The sequence below is a fragment of the Ochotona curzoniae genome, unplaced genomic scaffold (genome assembly GCF_017591425.1).
Source record: "Ochotona curzoniae isolate NIBS_2020 unplaced genomic scaffold, NIBS_Ocur_1.0 contig_4514, whole genome shotgun sequence".
Taxonomy (NCBI): domain Eukaryota; kingdom Metazoa; phylum Chordata; class Mammalia; order Lagomorpha; family Ochotonidae; genus Ochotona; species Ochotona curzoniae.
The window spans coordinates 5,034,117-5,057,279 of NW_024466312.1; the positions used below are offsets into that span (position 1 = coordinate 5,034,117).

General features: G+C 52.9%; 2 protein-coding genes across 4 annotated transcripts in view; one reads left to right on the forward strand and one right to left on the reverse strand.

Annotated features, from left to right (window-relative positions):
* TNS1 (tensin 1) overlaps window positions 1–23,163 on the reverse strand; it is a 263,601-nt gene that overhangs the window by 200,646 nt on the left and 39,792 nt on the right. The gene's annotated exons all lie outside the window — the stretch shown is intronic.
* Window positions 1,052–18,605, forward strand: RUFY4 (RUN and FYVE domain containing 4). 3 transcript variants are annotated; one of them, XM_040986492.1, is made up of 13 exons: window positions 1,052–1,128; window positions 1,709–1,743; window positions 2,163–2,273; window positions 2,367–2,473; window positions 3,788–3,913; window positions 4,158–4,264; window positions 4,514–4,657; window positions 5,064–5,163; window positions 6,182–6,781; window positions 7,415–7,521; window positions 12,247–12,393; window positions 16,954–17,064; window positions 17,506–18,605. In XM_040986492.1, exons 3-13 carry the CDS (start codon window positions 2,228–2,230, stop codon window positions 17,606–17,608), a joined length of 1,698 nt encoding a protein of 565 aa, XP_040842426.1. In that variant the 5' UTR covers window positions 1,052–1,128; window positions 1,709–1,743; window positions 2,163–2,227; the 3' UTR covers window positions 17,609–18,605. The 3 variants fall into 3 exon arrangements, with proteins under 3 accessions (XP_040842426.1, XP_040842428.1, XP_040842427.1); XM_040986494.1 differs by having other exon boundaries at window positions 6,182–6,469; XM_040986493.1 differs by having other exon boundaries at window positions 1,074–1,128; window positions 1,712–1,743.

The following is a 23,163-nucleotide window of genomic DNA, read 5'->3' on the forward strand; positions in this document are numbered from 1 at the left end:
GACAGACCCGCCCCCCGCCTTGGCCACAGCCCTGCCCAGGGCACCTGCGAGGACGTCGGAAGGGCAGCGGTGACGCCCCCGGCCCGGCCCCCGCCGGAGTCCGCGAGCTGTGGGCCGCACCGCCAGGAAGCAAGGGAGTGCGGGCCCTGCCGAGGGGCGGTGACATGGGCGGCGGGAGGCAGCCAGTGACGAGGGAGGCCAGGGACGCGGGGAGGGGCGGCGGCGGGGTCCCGGAGCGCGACCGGGGCAGATAAAGCGACGAGACAGAGAGACAGAGTCGGGCAGACGGGGACACGGGCGAGAGAGGTGGGGTTGGATCCTCTGCACCGGCCACAGGCTGGGAGAGGGGACGTGGGCGTCGACGCATGCGCTCGGACTTGGCAGGTGCCTGATTCCCGCCTCTCTGCCCCCAGACCTGGCCCCCTGAGGTAACACTGCCTAGGAAAGCGGGGACCCGGGGGTGGGGGGAAATAACCGCCCCCTCCAGTCTCAAGAAGGCAGAGCAAAGCCAGAGTCGGGGCACTGAGATCCACCTGGACAGCCCACCTGGGCAGGTTTACTGCAAGAGGTAGCTCACCAAGAGGGCTCACTTTCCATCCCTGGCCTCAAGTCAAGAACACTGGTCACCTGCGCTCACGGGGAACCCCGGGCAGGCTGCGGTGGAGAGGAGGAGGGAGAACTAATAGCGGGACCCTTGTTCTTCCCGCCCCACCTGCGCTCCTGGACACAAGTGACAGCGTGGAGACAACCCCAAGGACTGGATGGGAACTTCTCAGCCCCTTAGTGCCACCTGGCGGTGAGCTGGGAGAAAGTCAACAGCAAGGGACGCCAAGAGAAGGAACCTGAAACTGGCTGGGCTGCCGCAGGGAGGAGTCGGTTCTGTCTACACGTGACCCTGAGCTGGGTGTGCCTTTGGGGAGCATCCCTCACTCCCCACCCTATGGTTCTGCCCCAGTGCCCTTGATCCTGCCTCTGTCACGTTGCTCCTCCCAGTCTTGGGGGAAAGTTGAGTCACCTCCCCAGGAAGCAACGGCAGAAGACATGCCCTGCAGGGCACACAGTCTCTAGGGACAAGCCCTGGCTGCCCAGCCCAGCTTCTGCAGCACCCAGGCGGCCAGGCCTTCCCAGGTAAGTGGCAGAGAGACCCCTGGGTAATAGGGATGGCTGGGAAAGGGGACAATGACAGCCAGGAGCAGAAAGAAGAGGGTTATCAAACAGGGAGGGGCTGGAGTGGTGGACCAGGAGGGTCCATGTGGCTGTGGGTACAAGGTGTGACAGAGACTCGGAGTATCACCCCTTTGGGGTACAAATGGAAAGACTACACCCACGGAAAGTGAGTGGCCAGAATGGAAACCCAGGTCACCTGATCCCCCAATCTTTTGATCTCTGCACCCCAACCCTACCTCTGTATCCTCTGCCTTCCCTTCCATCTGCACCCCACTTCAGCATTGCCACCCTCACCTTCCAACTCCAGCAGTCACTGCCTGGGCTGGGGAGGGGCTGCTGGGTGCTGAGCTCTCCACTCCATACCTCCTGTTGACTCCAGGATCTCGGACAAAGCCCACCAGCCCCCAGGCTCTAGGAGATTCCCCTGGGAGGAGGACAAGCTCAATCTCAGGCCGCTGGCTCCAAGACGTCCAGCATGGGGCTCAGTCCCAGATGTGGGTCTTGCTTTACTTCTGCCCCCTCACCCTTTCCCTTCAAACAGCAGGCATTTTCCACTCAGCTGGTGCCAGGGAAAGGGTGAGTGTATGCCCTTGCTCAGCCAAGTCTGAGAGCGCTCCATGGCCCAGCCTTTCCCACCGCACCCCCACCTCCAGCAGATCCAGGCCCTAGGAGATACACCCACCAGCGTGCAAATTCGGACTCCCACATCTACAGCTTTGTGACGTCAGACCCAAGGCTTCCCTCTCTATGCCAGTTTCCCCCATGCAGCATGGGGTTCATGACCTCCTGGGGTTCCTGTGAGCACAGATTCATCCGAGGATGTGACACAAGAAAGGTGCAGAGTGACTGGTTTCCAGGGACAGCTCCAATGTGGAGACCACACCACCGTCTCCACCCAGCAACCCTGGGGGTCTTCGCCCCACCACTAGCAAACTTGCTGTGTGACCCTCAAGAAGTCACATGACCTCTCTGGGCTCTGATTCCTCCTTATACAGGGGAGACAGAATCCAGAGAGACTTCTCTGGTTGGACGTGGGGAATCCCGTGGTTTCCTGCCACCCATGGCAGAGGATAGGAACATCCTACAGGTGACCAAAGATCTGAGAGGTGAGTGTGTGTGTGCCGTGAGGGTTTCTGGGAGGCACCCTCTCTCACTGGCTGGCCTCCCAGTGGTGGCTGACATGCACCTTCTCCCCACAGCTGCCGTCTGTGCCATCCTGCAGGACTATGGGGACGGCCTGGGGCCCGTAACTGACACCAGTGCTGAGCTGCACCGGCTCTGTGGCTGCCTGGAACGCCTGCTGCAGGTGGGGCCCTGGGGAGCCAGTGGGCAGACCGAGGGCCACTGGCAGCCTTTGGGGGCTCTGCACTGCCCCCTTCCTCCCTGAGGCCTCCCTTCCCTCCTGCAGGCTGTGCTTGCAGCCTGGGAAGGGGTGGCCCTCTGGCTTCTAATCTTTATCCAGATCATAATGATCACTAGCTTTTATTGAGCACTTAATATGTGCCAGGCTGTGCCTTTTATTCATACACACACATACCCTTTCTGGTTCTCTGATTTCACCCCTTGTGATCGATCTTCCTGTGTCCAAGCTGCCCCCACTTCCCATCCAGCTCTCTGCTTGTGGCCTGGGAAAGCAGTAGAGGACGGCCCAAAGCCTTGAGACCCTGCACCCACATGGGAAACCTGGAAGAGCTCCTGGATCCTGGGTTCAGATCAGCTCAGTTCCATCCATTGCAGCCACTTGGGGAGTGAACCAGCAGAGATGGAAGATCTTTCTCTCTGTCTCTCCTCTCTGTATAGCTACCTTTCCAATAAAAGTAAATACATCTTTTAAAGAAAATTCTGTATTGGAATCATAGTTACAGTGAGAGAGGGAGAGACAGAAAGGGATTTTCCATTGGCTGGTTCACTGTCTGAAAGACTAGGATGATTGGGGCTGGACCAGGCTGAAGCCAGGACCAAGGAACTCCATCCAAGACTCCTATACGAGTAAAAGGCAAAAGATTTGTACGATCTGAAGAGAAACCAGAGTACTAAGTCTCCTATATGAGTGACTGGGATCCAAGTACATGGGCCATCTTCCGTTGCCTTCCCACTTGTATTAACAGGGAGCAGCCAGGAATTGAACCAATGCCCATTTGGGATGCCAACATCATAGGGGGTGACTTAACCCTTCGAGCCACGATGATGGCCCCACATCTAAATTTTAGACACAGTATGCACAGGCACATAGGCATCACTCTTTGTTTTCCCTACTACAGTCATCATTGTCTAACGTATTATGTCTTCTACTCATTTAGTCAGCTCACAGTCACCCCTGCCAAGGTGGGGATAAGGTCAGCTTTTTCATGGCTGTGCCCCCAGAGCTTAGAGCAGACGTTGGTGCGTGACAAGTGCTCAATGAGTCTTTTTGTGTGGATGAAAATGCATGAGGACTCCAAGGCTCACCCTGGCTGACCAACTGGCTGCAGGGTACTGAGCCAGCAAGCACAGAGCCAGGGTCTGTGTGTGCGCGTCCAGCCCTTTCCTCTAATCCAAGCCCACTCTGTGTGCTGGGGTGCAAGGTGGGGCACTAGAAGGGAGCATTCCAACACTTCCCTTTCCATTTTCTTGATCCCAGTTTGACCAGAGAGAGCAGAAGAGCTTCCTGGGACCTCGGAAGGATTACTGGGACTTCGTCTTGGCAGCCCTGCAGCGGCAGCGTGGTGACACGGAGCCGATCCACTTCGTAAGCACACAGGGCAAGGTATGCTGGGGGCAAGTGCTAGGAAGGCTGACCTCGGGGGGGCGGGGAGGGTGGTGGTTGGGGGCGGGAACATAGGCCTGCGCCAGGCCCCTGGCTGGTCCCTCTCTAGACCTGGCACCCTCCAGCCTCACTTTCTGCACATAGCCTTCCAGCCCCATGCCCTCGTTGTCTCTTTGCTCTGGCTGAGCTCACTCACCCTGATGTCAGCCTGTCTCTACACCTTCCCCTCCCCATGTGCCTGCAGCTAAAGAGCTCGCTGGGAAAAGGCCGTGCCTTCATCCGCTTCTGCCTGGCCCATGGACAGCTGGCTGAGTCTCTGCAGCTCTGCCTGTTGAACCCCGAGCTTACCAGGTGCTGTGGCAGGGACATCTTCCCATGGACACCCTCTAAGCCTTTGTGGAAGAGTCTCCCTCCCCCCCCAATCTCATCCCAATCTGATGGCTGGCTGGGAGTGAATCTGGAAGCAATAATCAGGAAAGACAAGACACATGGGGCAGTACTGGTCACCTCCTGAGGATAGCTTGCTCCCAGTCATGGCATGCATGAGGGTGGCGAGAACAGCAGATCCAAGATCAAGCAGGCTGGTTGTTGTTAACACAGGGAGTGGTATGGCCCCCGGAGCCCCCTGTTGTGTCCTGAACTCCAGGAAGACATCCTGGACTCTCTCTATGCTCTCAATGGAGTGACCTTCGACTTGGACCTGCAGCGATCAGATCTGGATGGGGCCTGGCCCATGTTCTCTGAGTGAGTGGAGAGAAGCCCCTTCCCACTACCAGCTTTCCTTTCCTGTTATGCTGCCTGAGCCAGCTCTAAGTGCTTGGACTCCATCCCCATCCATGCCTCCCTGCCTGCTCGCTTATGGAGCACCAATCCACCACTTCCACAGCCTGTGTTGTCTGCCAGCGCAAGCTCCTGCTACCCAGGCTACCGTGGTTAATACAGTTGCTAAAGATGTGTTGGATGGGGAGCCAGGGTGGGTTGTGTGGATAGAGGGACAAACATATGGGAGGATGGAGAATAGGATGCATGAGGGCCTGAGGCAGCATGGAGGCCAGAAGGACAGTGATACCAAAGGTGGGGTACACACTGTCTGTGGGCTAGATCCCCCTGGAAAGGACACCCAGGGTCCTGCCGCCTCCCCCACTTGCAGGTCCCGCTGCTCCAATTCCCATCCAATCCAGAGAAGAAGACCTAGGAAGGCCAAGAAGGGCCACCAAGAGGTGCAACTGGAAGCAAGTTGCCCCCAGGAGGTGACCAGGACTACCCCCGTGTCCTCTATGCTCTCATCTCGGTGGCCTCCTGCCTATGCCTCCTGCCTGTGTGCCTGCCCAGGCCCCAAGCTGAGCAGGAACTGGGCTGCTCCCTGGAGGATGCCACAAGTGTTGGCCCAACTTCACAAAGATGCCCAGAAGGCCTGGCAGCTGCAGTGTGGGGGAGGGAGGAGCACCTGCAGGTACTCTGGGACCCCCGGAGTTATGGAGGAGGTGATGCTGGGGAGGGTGACAGATGAGGGAGAAAGACAGCCTATATGAGTACCCCCCTACACACACACACATACCACTGGACACTTGGCACCTGTCTGGCTCATTCAGGGAGTGACTGGAAAGCCAGATTTCTAGCAGCAAATCCCAGCTCTGTCCTTCCTAAACACAGTTTTTGGGCAGACTCCTTGCCCTGCCTCATAGAGTGACTGAGTATAAAGTGAGCCAACACCTGGGCTGCCTTGGGCCCCATGTTGTGCTCCACCAGCTGGCAGGCACAGCTGGTAGGGATTAAGGCTGTGATCTGCAGGAGTTCAGGGTCTGTGCAGACACTGCTCCTTTAGTACCTGTGACATCCAGTGGTGGAGACATGGATAGAGGCTCAGGAGTGCAGAGTGGCCTTCCCTCAGCCTGTCTGCACCTTTACCACAATCCCACAAACCAAGTAGTGGCCTTCCCACCTTGCAGGTGAACAAATGGAAATGCAAAGTCAAGTTCAGGGTGGAGGATGTACAGACAGATGCAAGAGGAACCTCAGGGGGACCCTGGGCCAATGTGTAAGACTCAGGTGAAGGAGGAAGAGGGACATGGGCTGGAGGCAAGGATGTGGAGAGCCACGGCTGCTCCTGCACCTGCTGGAGCTCATGTCCCCTGGGGTGCTGGTAAACCAACGTGTCCAGTGGCCAGGCTTGGGGAGCCACATCCATAGCCAGCCTGCAGGGTCGAGCTGTGGCCACTTAGGTGCATCAGGCCAAGAGAAGTGACAGGCATGGGGACTTCTCTGCAGATTCCAGCCACACTGGGAGACCCCCAAGGAGTCCCACCAGAAGAGCCACACACCAGTCATGCCAGCCATCCGAGAGATGCCGCCAGGGATGTCCCGTTGGCTGGACCCCCGAGAGCAAGGCCACCTGGGATGCTTCCCCTTATTTTGGAAAAGAAGAGAGAAGATACTGGGGGCCTCAGCTTCCCCCACACCACGTGGGAACCAGAACAAGGGGAACTTGCACTAGACCAGGGGGAGGGGGTCACCGTGGCTGAGGTCTTCCCAGAGTGCTCAGCAGCCAGCATCCAGGTACAAGCTGAAGGCATAGGGACTCTGCCAGGTGCTGAGGGTGGAAGAGTGACCCAGGGGACTCCGGAGGGGGAAGCAGAAAGGGGTCCTGTCCAGAGGCTGCTGGTTTCTGACCCCAGGGGGTCAGCAGAGCAAGCCACATCGGGGAGCAAGCAGAAGAGGGAGGGGCTTAGGGAGGAGGAAGCAGGGGTCCTGCCCAGGTGGGCAGCACAGGAAGACTCTACTGCAGAGAAAGAGCCAGAACAAATAGAAGTGACCAGCGTGGCCTGGAGGGCAGCGCAGCCAGAGGAGTCCCTGCATGCGGTGGTCCAGGTGAGAACAAGTACGTTGTCTCATCTGTCTGCTTTCCCCTCTCACTGCTGTCATCCTGTCTGTGCAACTGGAACGCATTTTGAAAGCCAGACCTTGCTCAGGTCAGCGCAGTTCCCACCTCTCCATACTGCCCCATACTTGGCCCACTTTAATAGCCAGTGCTTCCTGCCTGGCTCCTGTGGGCCTTGGGATTTGAAATCTCTTCCCAGTAGCTCTTCTGGGCCATCACTTGTTCTTGAGATCCATATCCATGGACCCAGCAGGTCTGTCCCCTGTTTCTAAGCTCTTCTGTTGCAACCTCTCTTCATCATTCTGAAGATCACCCAAGACAGTTCCCAAGCCCTCCTCAGCTTCCTCCCCCATCAGAAACTCACCCCCAAGGAACCACACCCCTCAAGATCTGTAACCACCTACTGCAGTGCAGGAGGACATGGTAGCTTCAGACTCACCTGGAAGCCAGGTCTGGCACAGAACCAGGAATTCCAGTGCCTCTGTGCTGTCCTGCAGCCAAGGCCACAGCTCAGGGTCTCCCAGAGGTGTTTGTCTGGTTTGTCTGGTCTGATTCACCCCAGACCTGAGACCTTGGCCCTCCTCACTCAACCTTCCCTTTCCTCCTTCCTCCTCCCCTCCCAGAGGCTCCAACACCAACTCCAGCAGGCCCAAGAACAGGCCCAGGCCCAGGAGCAGCTGCTGAAGGAGCAGGAGGGGGAGCTGCAAGCACTGCAGGAGCAGCTCCACAGGTAACCTTGGCAACGCCCATCTGCCATTCCCTGTGTGGCCAGCACGGCCTTGGGAGAGGCTCCCTCAGGCAGGCACAGCTTCAGATGCTGGGCCAGTGGAGCGCTGTTCTGGATCACAAGGACTTTGCTCTTTCTTGACAACTCCACGCTTCCTCCAGCAGCCCCAGGAGGGGTTCCTTTCCTGCTCCCTGCTTGCCTTCCCTCCGCTATCCACCTCCCCACCTTGCTGCTCTCTATCTTTTCTTTCCACCCTGCCCCCTCTCCCACCATGCCACACTTCGTCTCCAGCTCCTGACTCCCTGTTGCATTGTCTGCCTTCCTCCCTTCCGATGATCATGACCGTGGCCATCATGTCCTAAGAATTTGCTCTGTCCTGCGCATTGTTCATTGACTTCTTTGTGAGATGGGTTCCACGAGAACCTGCAGTTTGGAGATGAGGCAGTGGAGTCTCAGAGAGGCTCGGCAGTTCATCAACATCAGCTGGCAGCAGAACAGATACTCACCCCCTGCAGGGGACGCCAGAGCCATCAGTTAACTTGGAGTCTGCAGCCAGGATCCTGAGTGCCCCGCCCAGGCCTCCCATGGTAGCTGGAGGGATCCACACTCTGCAGGTACTCAAGTGCCTTATAAAAACATGGCATGGTATTTGCCTCTTACCTGTGTACACTCTCCCATATAATTTATTTTTTAATTCTTATTTGAGAGGCAGAGATCCAGCTAGGCAAGCAAGCAAGCAAGCAGAAGGTTCCCAGTTGCTTGGTTTACTGGCCCAAATACTCACCTTGGCTGAAGTTGGACCGAGTCAAACCTGGGAAGATGGGAATTCCATTCAGGTCTCCCAGGGATCCAGCTACTTCACCTGCTACCTCCTCCAGGGTGTGCCTTAGCAGGAAGCAAGAGCAGAGCCGCAGGGCATTCCGTCATGGGCTGCAGGTGTCCAAAGCGATGTCTTATCCACTAATTCAGACACCCGCTCCCTGTGCACTTTTCTTTCAAAAAAAAATATTTATTTTTATTGGAAAGGCAGATTTACAGAGAGAAGGAGAGACAAAGATAAAGATCTTCCATCTGCTGTTTAACTCTCCAAGTGACTACATTGGCTGGCGCTAAGCCGACCCAAAGCCAAGAAACAGGAGCGTCCTCTTGGTCTCCCACGCAGGTGCAGGGTCCCAAGGCTTTGGGTCATCCTCCACTGCTTTCCCAGGCCACAAGCATGGAGCTGGATGGGAAGTGGAGCATCTGGGACATGAACCAGCATGGATATGGGATCCTGGGTGTGCAAGGCAAGGATTTAGCCACTAGGCCATGGCACCAGTCCCTCTGTGTGCTTTAAATCCCCTCTGGGTTACTTATGGTACCTCGTCCAAAGGCAATGCTGTGTAAATAGTTGTTCCTTGTATTGCTTAGAGAATTTTGTTCACTATGAAAGCTATGGTTTCACTTTCTGAATATTTTCAGTAGCACTTGGTTGCAAAACTCAGAGACACAGAGAGTGACTCGATCACCCCATCTGTCCCTCCCCCTCAGCATTCCCATTGTCACACTGGGCTCAAGGTCCCTGGGTGCACTGTCTGTCTCCATCTTTACCTTTTCATTTCCTGGTGTCTTGGCTTCTTTTTTTCTCAATACCCCTGCCCCTGCCACACAAAGGTCCTCTTTAACGTGACTCAGTCTGTGCCTCGGTCTGCCCGCCCGCCTGCCTCTGTCTCTCTTCCTTGTGGCTAGTACCTGCCTCAGGCCCAGGAGGCCCCAGTGCAAACCCTAGCAGAGCTCAGGGAGCCATGATTCAGGCTGAATCATTGGGAAATCTGCTGATGAGAAAGGCTCAGGAGGTTAGACGCTAACCCAGAAGGCTTTCCAGACCTGTCTTCCTGCTGAACACTCAGTCGCACCTGCTGCTCAGATCATATAAGGTTCCGATGACACAGCCCTCCATGAATGTGCCTGCTGTGGGAACGAGATGGGAACGGAGCAGATGCTGGGAGGCTCCAAGGAAACTTCCCTGCCCCAGGCTGCTCCCTCTGACGGGGCTGGCCCTGTCTTGTAGACTCCGTGGTTGTTTTAGAAAGACTCAGAGCCAGGCTTGCTGGATCTGCAGGAAACACTCCTGGCAACACAGTTGACATTCTAGGGAGGTCAGTAGCACAGGGAACAGCCAGACAGGGTTCAGGTATAAAGACAAAAGATAAGGCAGGGAAGCACATGGTGGGAGATTGCTTCTATAACATAGCGCAGTCCAGGAGGACCTCTCTGAAAACCTGTCGTCTGTAGGAAGAACTTCTGAAGGCAGCAAGAAGCTGGCCATGGGATACTGGGTGGAAAAGTGTTCCAGGCACAAAGAAATGCAAGAGCAAGGGGCGCTGAGTCTCCCTGCCTGACCAAGGTTTGTAAGGGCTCACTCTGGCCACAGTGTGAAGCACAGACAGAGGTGGGCAAAGCAGAAGCCACTCCATGTTGAGCCCAAGCCAGACACAGACTCCAAGGGCAGGCCTGGAGAGGGCTGTGAACGTGGCCTTGACATTGAGACTCAGAGAAGCTTCTACCAGCTCCATGGCCCTCAGACTGTGGCCTCCCCTCCTGGTTGCATCTTCCTGATTGGCCACAGCAGAGACTTCCAAGTCTCTTCATTCCAGCTCAGGCTCCTGATAGGGCTGTTCTCCAAGCAGGTGCATTTCTTCTGCCTCTACTAAAACCTCCAAGCCAAGATCAGGCCAGCCATAATACATTCAAGAAGTGTTGGGAACCAGGTAGATGATATATGCCCACTACCCCAAACTCCCACACAGCAACACTTTCTCAATTGTTGCCTGCTGGGCACTGGTGCCAGGCATCACCAGAGACCATGGCCCGGCCTACAGCAAAGTGTGAGATGGCAAAAATAACCATCGGTACACAGCACAAGTGTCCCTGTATGCCACAAAGACCCACCTGCTCCACAGGGGTCACGTAAGGACTCAGATCACCAACTCGGTGAACTGGCTTGTGGAACTTCCAGAGTGTTCCTTAAGAGTCAAAACACTGGACCCAGCACAGTAGCCTAACAGCTAAAGTTCTCGCCTTGCACAGGCAGGGATCCCATAGGAGTGCTGGTTCTAATCCTGGCAGCCCTGCTTCCCATCCAGGCCCCTGCCTGTGGCCTGGGAAAGCAGTCAAGGACGGCCCAAAGCCTTGGGACCCTGCACCCATGTGGGAGACCTGAAAGAGGCTCTGAGCTCCCAGCTTCAGATCAGCTCAGCTCTAGCCATTACGGCCCACCTGGGGAGTAAATCAATGGACAGAAGATCTTCCTCTCTGTCTCTCTTCTCTGTATATCTGATTTTGCAATAAAAATAAATAAATCTTTAAAAAATATTAAAAAAAAAAAAAGAGTCAAAACACAGTTCCAGTGCCTGCCTGACCTAGCCATTGTGGGACTCCAGTGGCTGGTTGTGGTTGATTTGGCTTTAGGCCCACTCAGCTCTCCACTCTGCCACAGGCTAAATGGTGGTATTTGAAAAATTAAGCCTTGGAATTGGTGTCCAACCCTTCCTCCCCTAAATCTCTAGCCTTCCCAGCATGCTCAAGTCCAGGCCATGTGCATACAGATACACACACACACACACACACACACACACACACACACACACACACATGCCTGAGAGCCTAGACCCTCCCAGGTGCTCACCTGCCATCATGGCACTCTCCTGACCAAGCCCCCCAAGTACAAGGTTACAAGGTTGGGACCTGGGACTGGGTTTTCTCTCTCTCCAGCCCAATACTTTTCTTGGAATGTTCTAGAAAAACCACTGAAGACCCCCGCCCCCAAAAAAGGCAAGAATAGAGTTGAAAAGGTTCCAAGCTCAAAACCAAAAACTGGGCAAAACTATATTTTTCATATGACTTTTCATATGACTTAGTTGACAAAGCAATGAAACACAATTTAAAAAAATATCTTAAAGCAAGAACCCAAATTCTACAATGCTGCTCTCTCACACTCCTTATTTCCAGCTGAGCATCATCCCCACAGGCTTCCCAGGCATCCGCCTTCTCTCCTGGGAGCTGCCCTGAGGGTGAGCATTTCTTTCAAGAAAAGCACACATTAGAACAGAAACGAGAGAGAAGGAAGGAGAGCATGGGGAGGGAAGCAAGGCAGGAGAGAGGGAGGAAGGATGGCCATGTCTCATATCAGAGAACCTGGCTTAGTTTCCTGCTTGAGCAGATGGCTCAAGTAATTGGAGTCCTGGCACTCTCGTGGGAGACTTGGATTGGGTTCCCAGCTCCCAGCTTCAGTCTTACTAGAGTGGAGTTTCTTTCTCTTTCTCTCTCTCTCTCTCAGTTCTCTGACTCAAATAAATGCTTCAGATGAAAGAAAGTGGGGAAATAGAAACCTTGGCTTGCCTCCTCCACATATGCATTCTCGAATGATGGCTAAGGAGTTAGGCTATAGGTGCCAACACACAAGTCTGTGTGATCTGTAAAACGCACCTTGGGTGCGTGGTAGGTCGGGTCATACACAACATTAGATGTGTGTTGCGTTATCCATCATGAATGTGTATGCATTATGTGTGTTGTGTGTATATTGGCATTACCTATATGTGTGGTTGTATGTGCATATCCTATGTATTATGGTGGTGTGGGGGGGGGTGTGCTCCATATGTAGGGATTCCCTAAGGGGCAGAGGCCCGCCCGGGTCAGGGCCCATTGCTGAGTTCGTCCCTGAGAACAATGTCTTCCTTCTGGGCCCAGGTGTTGCGAAGAGGGTAGCCGGCTCCGGGCAGAGCAGGAGCAGAAGCAACAGGAGGCCGAGCGGAGGGCTGCCCGGTTTGAGGAGGAACTCGGAGAGCAGCGGGACCTGGTCCGGGCCCTGAAGAGGCGGGTGATGGAGCTGATCCAGTAAGGAATGGGATGGGAACGGGGTAGAGGTGGAGGGAGCAGGAAGTGCTTGGGTGGATGGGAAGTGATACGCAGCCTGCTATGTGGAACCTCTACTCCACTAAGAACTGCTAAACAAGGATCCAGACTTTTATGTGCAGTCACTTTCTTCTTTTACTTACTTTCTGCTGAAGTCCCATTTCACAGATGAGGAAACTAGGGTTTAGAGGGCCGACCTGGTCCCAAAGGATGCGCAGCATAGAATGACACAGAGCTCTCTGACAATGCTACACAGCCCCACCCACACCTCACTGCCACTAGTCATATATCTATTAAGGTTAGAACAGAAAGGAAGCCACAGATTGAGAAAGACTCACGGGGCCAAAGCGGAGGAGGAGTAAAAAAAGATATAGGGTTTAACCAAGAGATAATATCCTGAGCTAACACCTACCTGCCCTCAAAATTTCTTCAGAGCTGTGGACCTCCAGGCCTCGCCTATATCAGCTGTCCCAGGTCGCAGGGTCTAGGGCACAGCCCCAAGCGCCCTGAAGGGTGGGGAGGTGCACAGAGCAGGAGGAGCTGTCAGCCTTCTGCTGGGCTCAGAAAAATCTCATCCCAAGGACCCAGATCCTGAGAAAATTGGCAATTTGCTGAGGGGGCACCTGGAACTAAATCATTTACAAAAACCCAAATGATTAAAAAAATAGTAGCAATGGAGAAATCGGAGGACAAGTCACTACTCGGAAGGACTGCAGTTCACCAAGGAACTGTGACCTGGGAAGAAGGAAGAATTGCAGTTACAGGGAGGGGACAATAAAAGGCATATTCAGGTGGCAGCAGGATTAAAGCAGGAAATGACAGTCACCTAAACCTCACTGTTCATCAGGAGAGACATGTGCAAAGAAATGAATCCAAGGTCTTTGGGTAGGGAACCCTGAAATGCAGCACAAGGTCCCAGGCAGGGCTGTTACGGAAGGTGTGACCCTGAACAGAAAGGAGAGGAAATAAGAGTGGAGATGAGGGGAGGGGGAAAGAAGGGAGAGGAGGAGAGGGGAAAGGAAAGGAGACAGGGGAGAGGAAAAGAGAGGTAAAGGGAGAGGAAGGGAGGAGAGGAGGGGAGAGAAAGGAAGGAGGAGAGCAGAAAGGAAAGGGAGAGGAGAGGAGAGGAGAGGAGAGGGAGGGAGGGAGGGGAGGAGGGAGGGAGGGGAGGGGAGGGAGGGGAGGGAGGGGAGGGAGGGGAGGGGAGGGAGGGGAGGGAGGGGAGGGGAGGGGAGGGAGGGAGGAGGAGGAGGGGAGGGGAGGGGAGGGGAGGGAGAGGAGAGAGGAGAGGAGAGGAGGGAGGAGAGGAGAGGAGAGGAGAGAGGAGAGGAGAGGAGGAGAGGAGAGGAGAGGGGAGGAGAGGAGAGGAGAGGAGAGGAGAGGAGAGGAGAGGAGAGGAGAGGAGAGGAGAGGAGAGGAGAGGAGAGGAGAGGAGAGCAGAGGAGAGGAGGAAGAAGTGAGTCAACGAGGTTGACATCTGACCACACCATCTGTTCCCCTTCATAAGACCTCACTAACATGGCTATAAAAGAACAAAACTTATAACCCAAACCCAAAGAAAGACAGAGGATCCAAGCACAAATTAGAGATCTCAGCGAATTTCTGGCGCCTCGAAAACAGATGAAACAGCTATTGCATGAAGTCCGAGATAGAGCCTCAGGACCCAGAGATCCCAGGACAGGTGGCAGGAGGGAGAGGAAGGAAAAAGTCACTAGAAAGCAGCTTGCACCCTCGGCCTCCCACTCCTGACAAGGGAGCTGCCAAGCAGCCAGCAGCCAGCAGCCAGCAGCCAGCAGGCAACAGCCCACCTCCCAAGCAAGCAGTTACGGACCTTCTCCAAAAACACTTAGCTGTCCCTGAAATTTGTCCTGGCACTTGGGGGTGTGTTGTGACCCATAGCTCCATGACCACTCTCCCTAAAGGGATGCCACATGTCAACCAGCCCAGACCAATAGTTGGAAATCCAATCGGCTTTTGTTACTTTTCTCTTCTTCCTGAAATGACAGCTTAGGAACCTCTGACTTTTAAGAGAGTCTAGAAGTGAAAACAAGAGGTAAAAGCTGACAGATAAAAAGGGTCCATCCCAGGATGCAAGGTGCTGTGAAAAGCAACGACCTGAAGATGAGTGACATTCTTGGAATGATTTTAGAGATCATTAAAAGGGCTGAAAGAGAAGGATGAGCACAGAGGGAATGGAAGGCCTGAAAGATCAGAGAAAAAAAAAAAAAGAAGTCTGTTCTAGGAGTAGCAATGGTTGCTCCAGCAGACAAACGTTCTCCTCAAAAGGGAATAGCTAACAGGACCTTACCAGATAACAAACAGTAAAGGCAAATAACTGTTAGAGCAGGACCCAGATGTTCAGAGTAAAGGCTTTCACTGACTGTCCTGCACAATGAGTGGAGAGCAGTGTGGAACAAGCAGAACCCACCCCCAGCTACACCACTGTGGAATTTTAGTAAAACAAAGATAAGGTGATCTTCTAAAGGTATCTAGTGGAAAAGACAGGTCAGCTATGGAAGAAGTAGACGTGGATAGTCTATGGTGTGTTTGGCTTTAACCCAATCTGTGAAGCAAGTGGAGAAGGTGATAGAGGAAAGACAGGTCCCCAAATATTTACCTCCCACACAAACTTTCTTAGGAAGTTAGTTGAGGATGTGTTCCAGGAAAACAAGGAAGTAAACCAAGAAAGGAGAAGATGTGGAATTCAGAAAAAAAAATAGTTCTAACCAATAAGAGAAGGGAATTCCCAGGGCACACTGGGCAGCTAGACTGAACCAGAAGTGGAAAGAACCCCAGGGAAGAGATCTAGGAGAAAACATGATTGATAAGGAACGGGGGTCACGGTGGTGGAAAAAAATGTGTGAAAATCACTTCAAACAGCCAAGAAGGGAACTTAGAAACTTCTAGAAAAACAAAAGCCTCCTAGAGAAGGGAAATGTTTACACAGCATGTCTTGGCTGTATGGGGAGCAACAGTTATACATACCCTAGATCAAAGCTCACATACTGTTCATGAATACTGTTAAATGAACCTAAAGATGAAGCACAGGGACCATTGTAATTATAGAAACCTGAATGTTACCAGCTTAGCAACATTATGTATAGAATAGAACCCAATAGAATGTTCTGTGAAGATGAAATATTCCATATTTGTACTGTGCAATGGTAGCTACTGGGCACACATAGATGAGGCTGGGCTGCTATGTTGGATGCTGCAGGAATAGGTGGCCATAGCTGAAGGGAAGAAATACCAGCCTCGTGATGTAAAATGGGAATTGTGAGATCCTGTCTGTAATTAATAGACATAAATATCTGAGTATATTTTGTAAAATGACAATGGAAATCAACAAAGGACCCCCAAAAATAACTACACTGTAGCTACCCTAAGAGAACAGAGAAGGTGTTCAGAAGAATGATAATAAACAAAATCAAATCATCTGATACCAAAAGAACTCACCCTACGGAAATATTCTCCACTAATGAACAAGGAAGGACAGAAACACATTGCTTAAATGTCAGGAATAGCAAGGAGACATCTAAAAGGATGCAAGAAACACCTTGCCAGTGTAAACAGAAAGAAGTGCCAAATAAAGCATCTTAGGCAATGTGCAAAATGGGGAGGGGGTCTGCAATAGGAACATCTAGAGCCTTCTGGGATCAGGGAGCCCTCTTGAAACATGGTGCCACGGTTCCACTGGGCTGGGGTGAAGTTGGGTGATGCCACTTAGCTTCCCAAGGACTACAGAATGACTGGTCCCTTGTGTGAATGAGTGATCCCATGTGCATCTCTCACGGTCTCTTTTTAAAAAAGATTCATTCATTTATCCATTCATTCAAAAGTCAGAGTGAGAGAGATCTTCCATCCACTGGTTCAACTCCTGAAATGGCTGCAGTTGCTAGGGCCAGGTCAGGCAGAAGCCAGAGCCAGAAGCTTCATCCAGGTCTCCCACGTGCAGGTAGCAGTGTCCCAGACACTCGGGCCATCCTCTGCTGCTATCCCAGGTATATTAGCAAGGAGCTTTATCAGCAGTGGGGCTGGAACTTTTGTTGTTGCATAGTGGATAAGGCCGCCATCTGTGACACTCACATCCCATATGGATGCCAGTTTGTGGGCCAAATGCTCCCTACCGATAAACCTGGGAATGCATCAGAAGATGGCCCAAGTACTTGGGGCCCTGCTGGCTTCTGGTTTCAACCTGGCTTAGCACTGGCCATTATGGCCATCCAGGGAGTAAATCAATCTCTCTCTCTCTTTCTCTCTCTCTCTCTCTCTCCATGTGTCTCCACTTCTCTACTTGTGTCTCCACTTCTCTGCTTGTCCATGTGTCTCTCTCTGCCTCCCTGTCCAACTCTCCAACACCTCTTGCCTCTTTCTCTTGCCTCTGCACCTCTGTCTTGCTGGTTGTCCTCCTGGTTGCTGTCTCTTTGCACCTCCATGCATGGATCATGTTTTACTCTCTGTCCCTGCATCTGGGGATGCCTTTACCCTGCTACACTCTGTTCTCCATGCACATGAACACCTCGCCATCTGCACGCCAACAAGGGAAAAGGATCACCTGTGGCAGAAGCTCCAGCACATGTCTGCAATGGCCCCAGGATGCTGTGTGGGTTGCAGCAAGATCTTCGGCCGTCTGTCTCGGCGGTACCCCTGCAGGTAACATTAGGGGATGGCACGGGAGCAGTCTCCATCCTCCCCTGGAGTAGGGAGGGAGGCACATGTAGAGTTGGGCATGCCCTCACCCCATTTAGCTTCCAATACCCAGCATGACCCAGGTCCAGTTGTGGGAAGAGGCTTGCTGAGGAGTGGGAAGATGGAATGAACACAGAGATGGGTGGATGGACTTCTCGCCTGGGTGGGGGAAACTGCTTCTCTCACCTTCCTCTGCAACCCCGGAGGCATCAGGTTGAACCCTGCCATTTGGAGTTCAAAGCTCAAGTCAGGTTAGGCATCAGAAGACCTCCTGAGACAGGCCAGGACCCATCCCACTGGGAGTGGAGGAAAGGACAGGCAGGTGGATCTTCAAACGCGGGGATGCCACAACCTCCCCTAGCGCATGCACAGGTGCCCCGCCCGACTGCACCCCTCTGCCCACAGGCTCTGCGGTGGCCTGGTTTGCCATGCCTGCTCTGGGGATTACAGGAGGAGAGAGTGCCGCTGTCCACCCTGCGCCCAGGAAGTGGACGCCCACGTCACCTGACCCAGACCAGCCAAGCCCACCTGTACACTCCCTGCCTGCCGCTCTTTCCAGCCCTGTGTTCCGGAAGCTGTTGTGCTCAGGCAGTGTCATGCAGGCAGACTGTGATGGGGGAGATTGGGGAAGGGGATTGGGGCAGAGCTGGGGGGAGGGAAAGGGAAGCTGGGCTACTGTCAAGAGGCAGTGACAGGGCAAGGCCCTTACCTGAGGGCAGGCTCCAGGTTTCAATGGCTTCAACAGATGCCTATGTGTGATCAGGACCCCAGCAGCTCCCATGGTACCCAGCCACCTGCTCTCTTACCCGGCTGTGGGGCCCACCCTTCAGAGCCCAGGCAAATCCAACTCTGAACAACCTCGGGCTCTTCCAAAGCTTTCTGGCCCAACTCTGCCACAGGAGCCGGGGTTTTCATGCCGTATGGGTTTAGCAGCTTTGCTGGGGTATTGTTAATCACGTTCTAATAAACCTCACTTGAAGTGTTCCAATGGCTAAGCTTCCACTTCCACAGGTGCCGTGAGGCCATGGCTACATGGAGAGTAACAAACCTATGCCCCTTGGGGTCCTCCTTCCCATGATCCGCCCTCCACACTCAAGCAACCACCTGCTCTACATCACCAGCGATGACTGTGCTTTTGCCAGCATCTTTTCTCCATAAAATTACATAGCCTACACTTCGTATTTTGCGCTGTCATTCACTCAGCATAATTATTTTGAGACTCATCCATTGGTACTCCTTTTCTTTGCTGAGTAGTATTGTGCAATTTGCTTATACACTTGCTTCTTGCTGGACCTTTGAGTGGCTTCCAGCTTGGGGCTTTTACAAGTGAGGTTCCTGTGAGCATCACTGGACCATTCTTTGTAGGTCCATTTCTCTTGAGGAAGTACCCAGGATAAGATGACTGAGTCACAGACTGGGTACATGTTTTACTGTTAAGGTAAGATGCTGTGGTGCAATAGATTCAACCACCACTTGCAACACCAACATCCCCTATCAGAGGACCTAGAATGAAGTGCCACCTCCATGTCCCATCCAACTTCCTGCTGAAATGCATCCTGGGGAGGTGGGGCAGCAGATGATGGATCAAGCACCTGTCACCCATGTGGGAGAACCAGATGGAGTTTCCAGCTTCTGGCTTTGGTCCAGCCCAGCCTTAAATCCAGGGTGGGGAGGGTATGGAGTGAATCAGCAGGTGAAAGATATCTCTGTCTCTCTCTCTCTCTGACTTTCAAGTAAGTATAAATAAATAACACTTTCCAGGAAGGAAGGAAGAAAAGAAGGAAAGAAGAAAGGAAAGGCAGGCAGGCCAAATTACAATCAGATGTCCAATTCTGCATGGAGTCGGCTCAGGACTGTATTTGCGCATCACCTCCTGCCATCCTCCATGTGCGTCCCCTCAACTGCGTCTGGCCTGAGCCCGAACACAGCGCACATGCTGTGGAAGTGGCCGTCCTACTGTGTTGGTTAGGTGTATGAGACAAAATATCCGTATAGATGCAGTTTCTGCTTCCACATTTTCAGCTCACACTTGGTCAGATCTGGGGATGTGGCACATGGATCCAGGGCAGGCATTGGGAAGCACCCCCACCCCTGTACTTCTCAGAAGAGCTGCACATTGCTGACTCTGGGTGCCCATGTGGGAGAGCTCCAGCAGTGCCTGGGCCCCAGCTGCAGTGGGCAGGAGAAAAGGCCAGGCACAGGGCTTGGCCCTTCCTCTCCTTCCCCTCCAACCCCTCTGGGGGCCTCGTCACTGCCAGGCTGAGCACCCTTGGAGGAGGAGCTAAGCTGAAGGGGCTCTCTTTGCAGCTCTCGTTCTGTGGAAAAGACAGTGCGCTGACCACAGCATCAGATCATTTCCCCTGAACTGTCCAGAAAGATGATATCGGTTCTAGGTCATTCACTGGGCCCCTAACTGCGATACTTCTGAGAACACGGTTTCTGAAAAAGTGTGGGCCAGGAAAAAGTGCTTGCTGCCCTTCCAGGGGCACTCTGCGCCCCTCCGGTAAATGTGCCCTCTGCCCTGTTCTCTGACTGACATGCATCATGCCACAGCAGTTGGGCAATCCTGTGGCTCCAGCCAGAGCCCAGGGCCAGCCTCTGGGGTTCAAGGCTGGCCCAGGGCTGCTTTCCGCTGCCTTTACATGGAGCAAGAGTTTCACAACAGCTCCTCTGCTCTAGAGAACCGAGAAGTTCTCATTTGCACGTGAGCAAGGTGGGGCAAGCCCACAGGGGGTTTCCCGAAACCTTCAGGGCAGCCATCCCTCCGGGTAACAGACTCACCCACAGGCTCAGATTAGGGCACAAGTAATCATATTTGACAAGTGCAGGGGAAGGAGTTTGGGGAGGGGACAAAGAAAATCCCAGAACTTATGGAATTGTATCATAAACATTTTTTTTTAAGTTGTATGTGGGCCCGGTGCGATAGCGTAGTGGTTAAAGTCCTCGCCTTGAACATACTGAGATCCCATATAGGCACTGGTTCTAATCCCAGCAGCCCCACTTCCCATCCAGCTCCCTGCTTGTGGCCCGGGAAAGCAGTCGAGGACGGCCCAAAGCCTTGGGACCCTGCACCTGTGTGGGAGACCCAGAAGAGCTCCTGGCTCCTGGCTTCAGATTGGCTCAGCTCTAGCCATTGCGGCCGCTTGGGGTGTGAATCATCGGACAGAAGATCTTCCTCTCTGTCTCTCCTCCTCTCTCTATATCCGCCTTTCCAATATAAATAAATAAATCTTAAAGTTGTGTGTGAATTTTTTAGTTTAATACAAAATGGAATTCTAATCTTAATAAATTCCAGATGTGTAAAAAAAAAAAAAAGAAGGAAAAAAAGGAAAGAAATCATATTTGAGCAGAGGTAATAGCATGGAATTTGACCTGATTGGGGATGGGGGAGGGAGGAAACTGCTCAAGGCTCCTTTTTTTCTTTTATTTTTTTTTTTAAGAATTTCTATGTTTAAGAGTCAGAGTTAGAGAGAGGGTGAGACAAAGATGAAATATCATTCATCTGCAGGTGCAGTCCAACAGCCACCCACAATGGCCAGGGCTTGGCCAGGCTGAACCCGGAAGTTAGAAACTTCTTCCAAGTCTCCCACATGAGTGACAGGGACCCCAACACCTGTGCCATCCTCCACTGCTTTTCTCATGGGGACCTCTTGCAAAGAGGAGTGAGATGCTCCTGGAAGAGGACTCATTAGCAAGGGGTCAGGGGCTGAGAGTGGAAAAGGTACCAATAAGATATTCCACAGATCTTTAGGGAGCACCTTGCCCAGGATCTGAAGACCCAGCAAGCAGACGGAGCCTGACCCTGAGCCTGTGTAGTGGATATGTTGCCACTCACGTGACCTGTATGTGCCTTCATGGGCTGCACATGTCCTGGGAAACTGAGTTAGATATCAATGGGATACCCTCACATCCAAAAGTTCCTCCAGCCTTTGTCAATTCATTCAGTGCTCAAAGGACTATCTGAAGCAGGTATGATATACCAGATACTGTTATCTGGCTAGGAGAAGAAAAAGAAAACCACCCGTGCTTTCAAGAATCTTACCATTAGGGCAGAAAGCAGCCAGATGCATGACGGGAAGCAGATCCCGAGCTGCATGTGCACAGAGAGGAGCTGGCCAGACCAGGGGGGCAGGTTTGCCACTATCACCCACCCAAACCAGGGGGCCAGTGCTGTGGCATAGCGAGTAAAGCCACCATTTGTTATACCAGTGTACCATATGCAAACCTGTTCACGTCCTAGCTGTTCCACTTCCAATCCAGCTTCCTGCTAATGACCTGGGAGGCAGAAGATGACCCAAGTGCTTGGGCTCCTGCATCCACATGGGAGACTTGGATGGAGTTTTAAACTCCAGGTTTCAACCTGGCCCAACTGTCACATGAACTCTCTCTCTCTCTCTCTCTCTCTCTCTCTCTCTTTCTCTGCAATTCTGCCTTTCAAGTGCAGAACAGGAAAGAAAAGTTTCAGACAAGCTATTTATGGGAGAAAGAGAAGTTCATCAGGCATTCACACTTCAAGGTCCAAGTTCAAGTTCAGACAGCCCCTAATTAATGGCCTGGTTCCTGGTGCAGGCAGCAATGGCAATGGCAGATGGTATGCAGATGAAACAGAGTTCCTAGGCCACACAGGGCACTGTGTGGCAAGAGGACATGCGTGTCTGGCAGAACCTGTGTCATCTCCTCTGAAGCCACCAAGATGTCATGGTCGGGCTGTGCCCTAACAACTCAACCAAGTCAACCTCAATAGGCCTCATCTGCAAACACCATAATTGGGTTAGGTTTCTGCCCTCCTAGCACCACCACTAACCTAGGACTTTGGGGGTAAAAGTCCTGCACGGGTTTAGGAGCCAACTCATGTTCGAACCACAGTGTGAGACGAAGGGTAATGTAATGCCAAGATCACCAAAGGATGCCAGCTCTCCTGTGGGCCCTGCACATGCCTCCCAAGGACTGGACTCAAGGGACCTGGTGATGTGGCCTGGAATGGCAGGGCTGTGGATCTGACAGGGAGTAGTGAGGTGTGTGTGGGGGGGTTCCATGTGGCCAGTTGAGGAACTTTGCCTTACCTCAGGGCAGCAAGGATTTTTGAAGGGTTTAGTAGCAAAAGACAGTCATCAGCTTTAGTTTAGGAAGAAAATTCTAGAAGCAGAGTGAAGGGTGGCTTGACAGGGATAGAAATCACTTAGGAGGAAATGGAGGTACTAACAGGGAGAGGCATTGTCCCAAGTACAAAGTAAATACAGATTCACTCCACCCCACAGCACAGCCCATGCAGTTGGTCCTCTCATGATGCCCACTTCACAGGTGATGAGGCTAACACCCAACAAGTCTGAAGGTTTGCAGCAGGTAAGTGGGACCCAGCAGGGTGCTTGTAGGTTGATGTCAAGGTCTTCACTCAGGCCAGCTCCAGAACCCACAGCCTCTACTGGACAGACATGGCTGTAACTCAGGTACAAGAGGGAATGTGTATCACCTCACACACCTGGGAGGATGCAAGGAAGAAACAGATCGTCAAGAATGATGGTCAGAAGTGGCAGTACTGGCCTCCTCAGTTGCTGACGATGGTGCAATGGATGGCATGCCAGATGCACGTGGGGGATAGAGCCATTCATTAGGCCCTGCAGAGGACATCTAGTACCACAGCAGAGGATGGAGAACAGAATAAACTGGACAATTATCCCAGCCATGCTTTGACAGCAATTATCTGGGTGAATGGAGACTCTAAGGTGGATGGATTATGCCAGCCAATGGGTCTTAGAAGGATTTCCTCAACCTTGGAGCAACAAAATCAATAGCATTTCAGGACTATCTAAATCACTTAAGCAATATCAGCAAAACATGTTCCCCATCAGGGACCCTGGGATAACATCGGGTGGCCATTTCCCGTCCCTGGGGGAACTGATGTGGTTAGGCAGCTGGGTGAGGCTTCTTCCCTTCTCTTTCCCCTCCTCCCCAGATACAAGAAGAAGAAAAAGGAAATCAGAAACAATAGTCTCATCCACTTTCCCCTGTTCTTTGACCCTTCCCACCCCAATGAGTGGTCCACAAGGGCATGCGTCTTTCTCA

What these genes read in the sequence shown, in the direction of transcription:
- RUFY4 (XM_040986492.1), top strand. Translation starts at nt 2,228, where the DNA reads ATGGCAGAGGATAGGAACATCCTACAGGTGACCAAAGATCTGAGAG. An exon ending in GCCTGGCCCATGTTCTCTGA is followed by an intron (nt 4,658 to 5,063) that starts GTGAGTGGAGAG and finishes CCCCACTTGCAG; the next exon opens with GTCCCGCTGCTCCAATTCCC. An exon ending in CCCTGCATGCGGTGGTCCAG is followed by an intron (nt 6,782 to 7,414) that starts GTGAGAACAAGT and finishes CTCCCCTCCCAG; the next exon opens with AGGCTCCAACACCAACTCCA.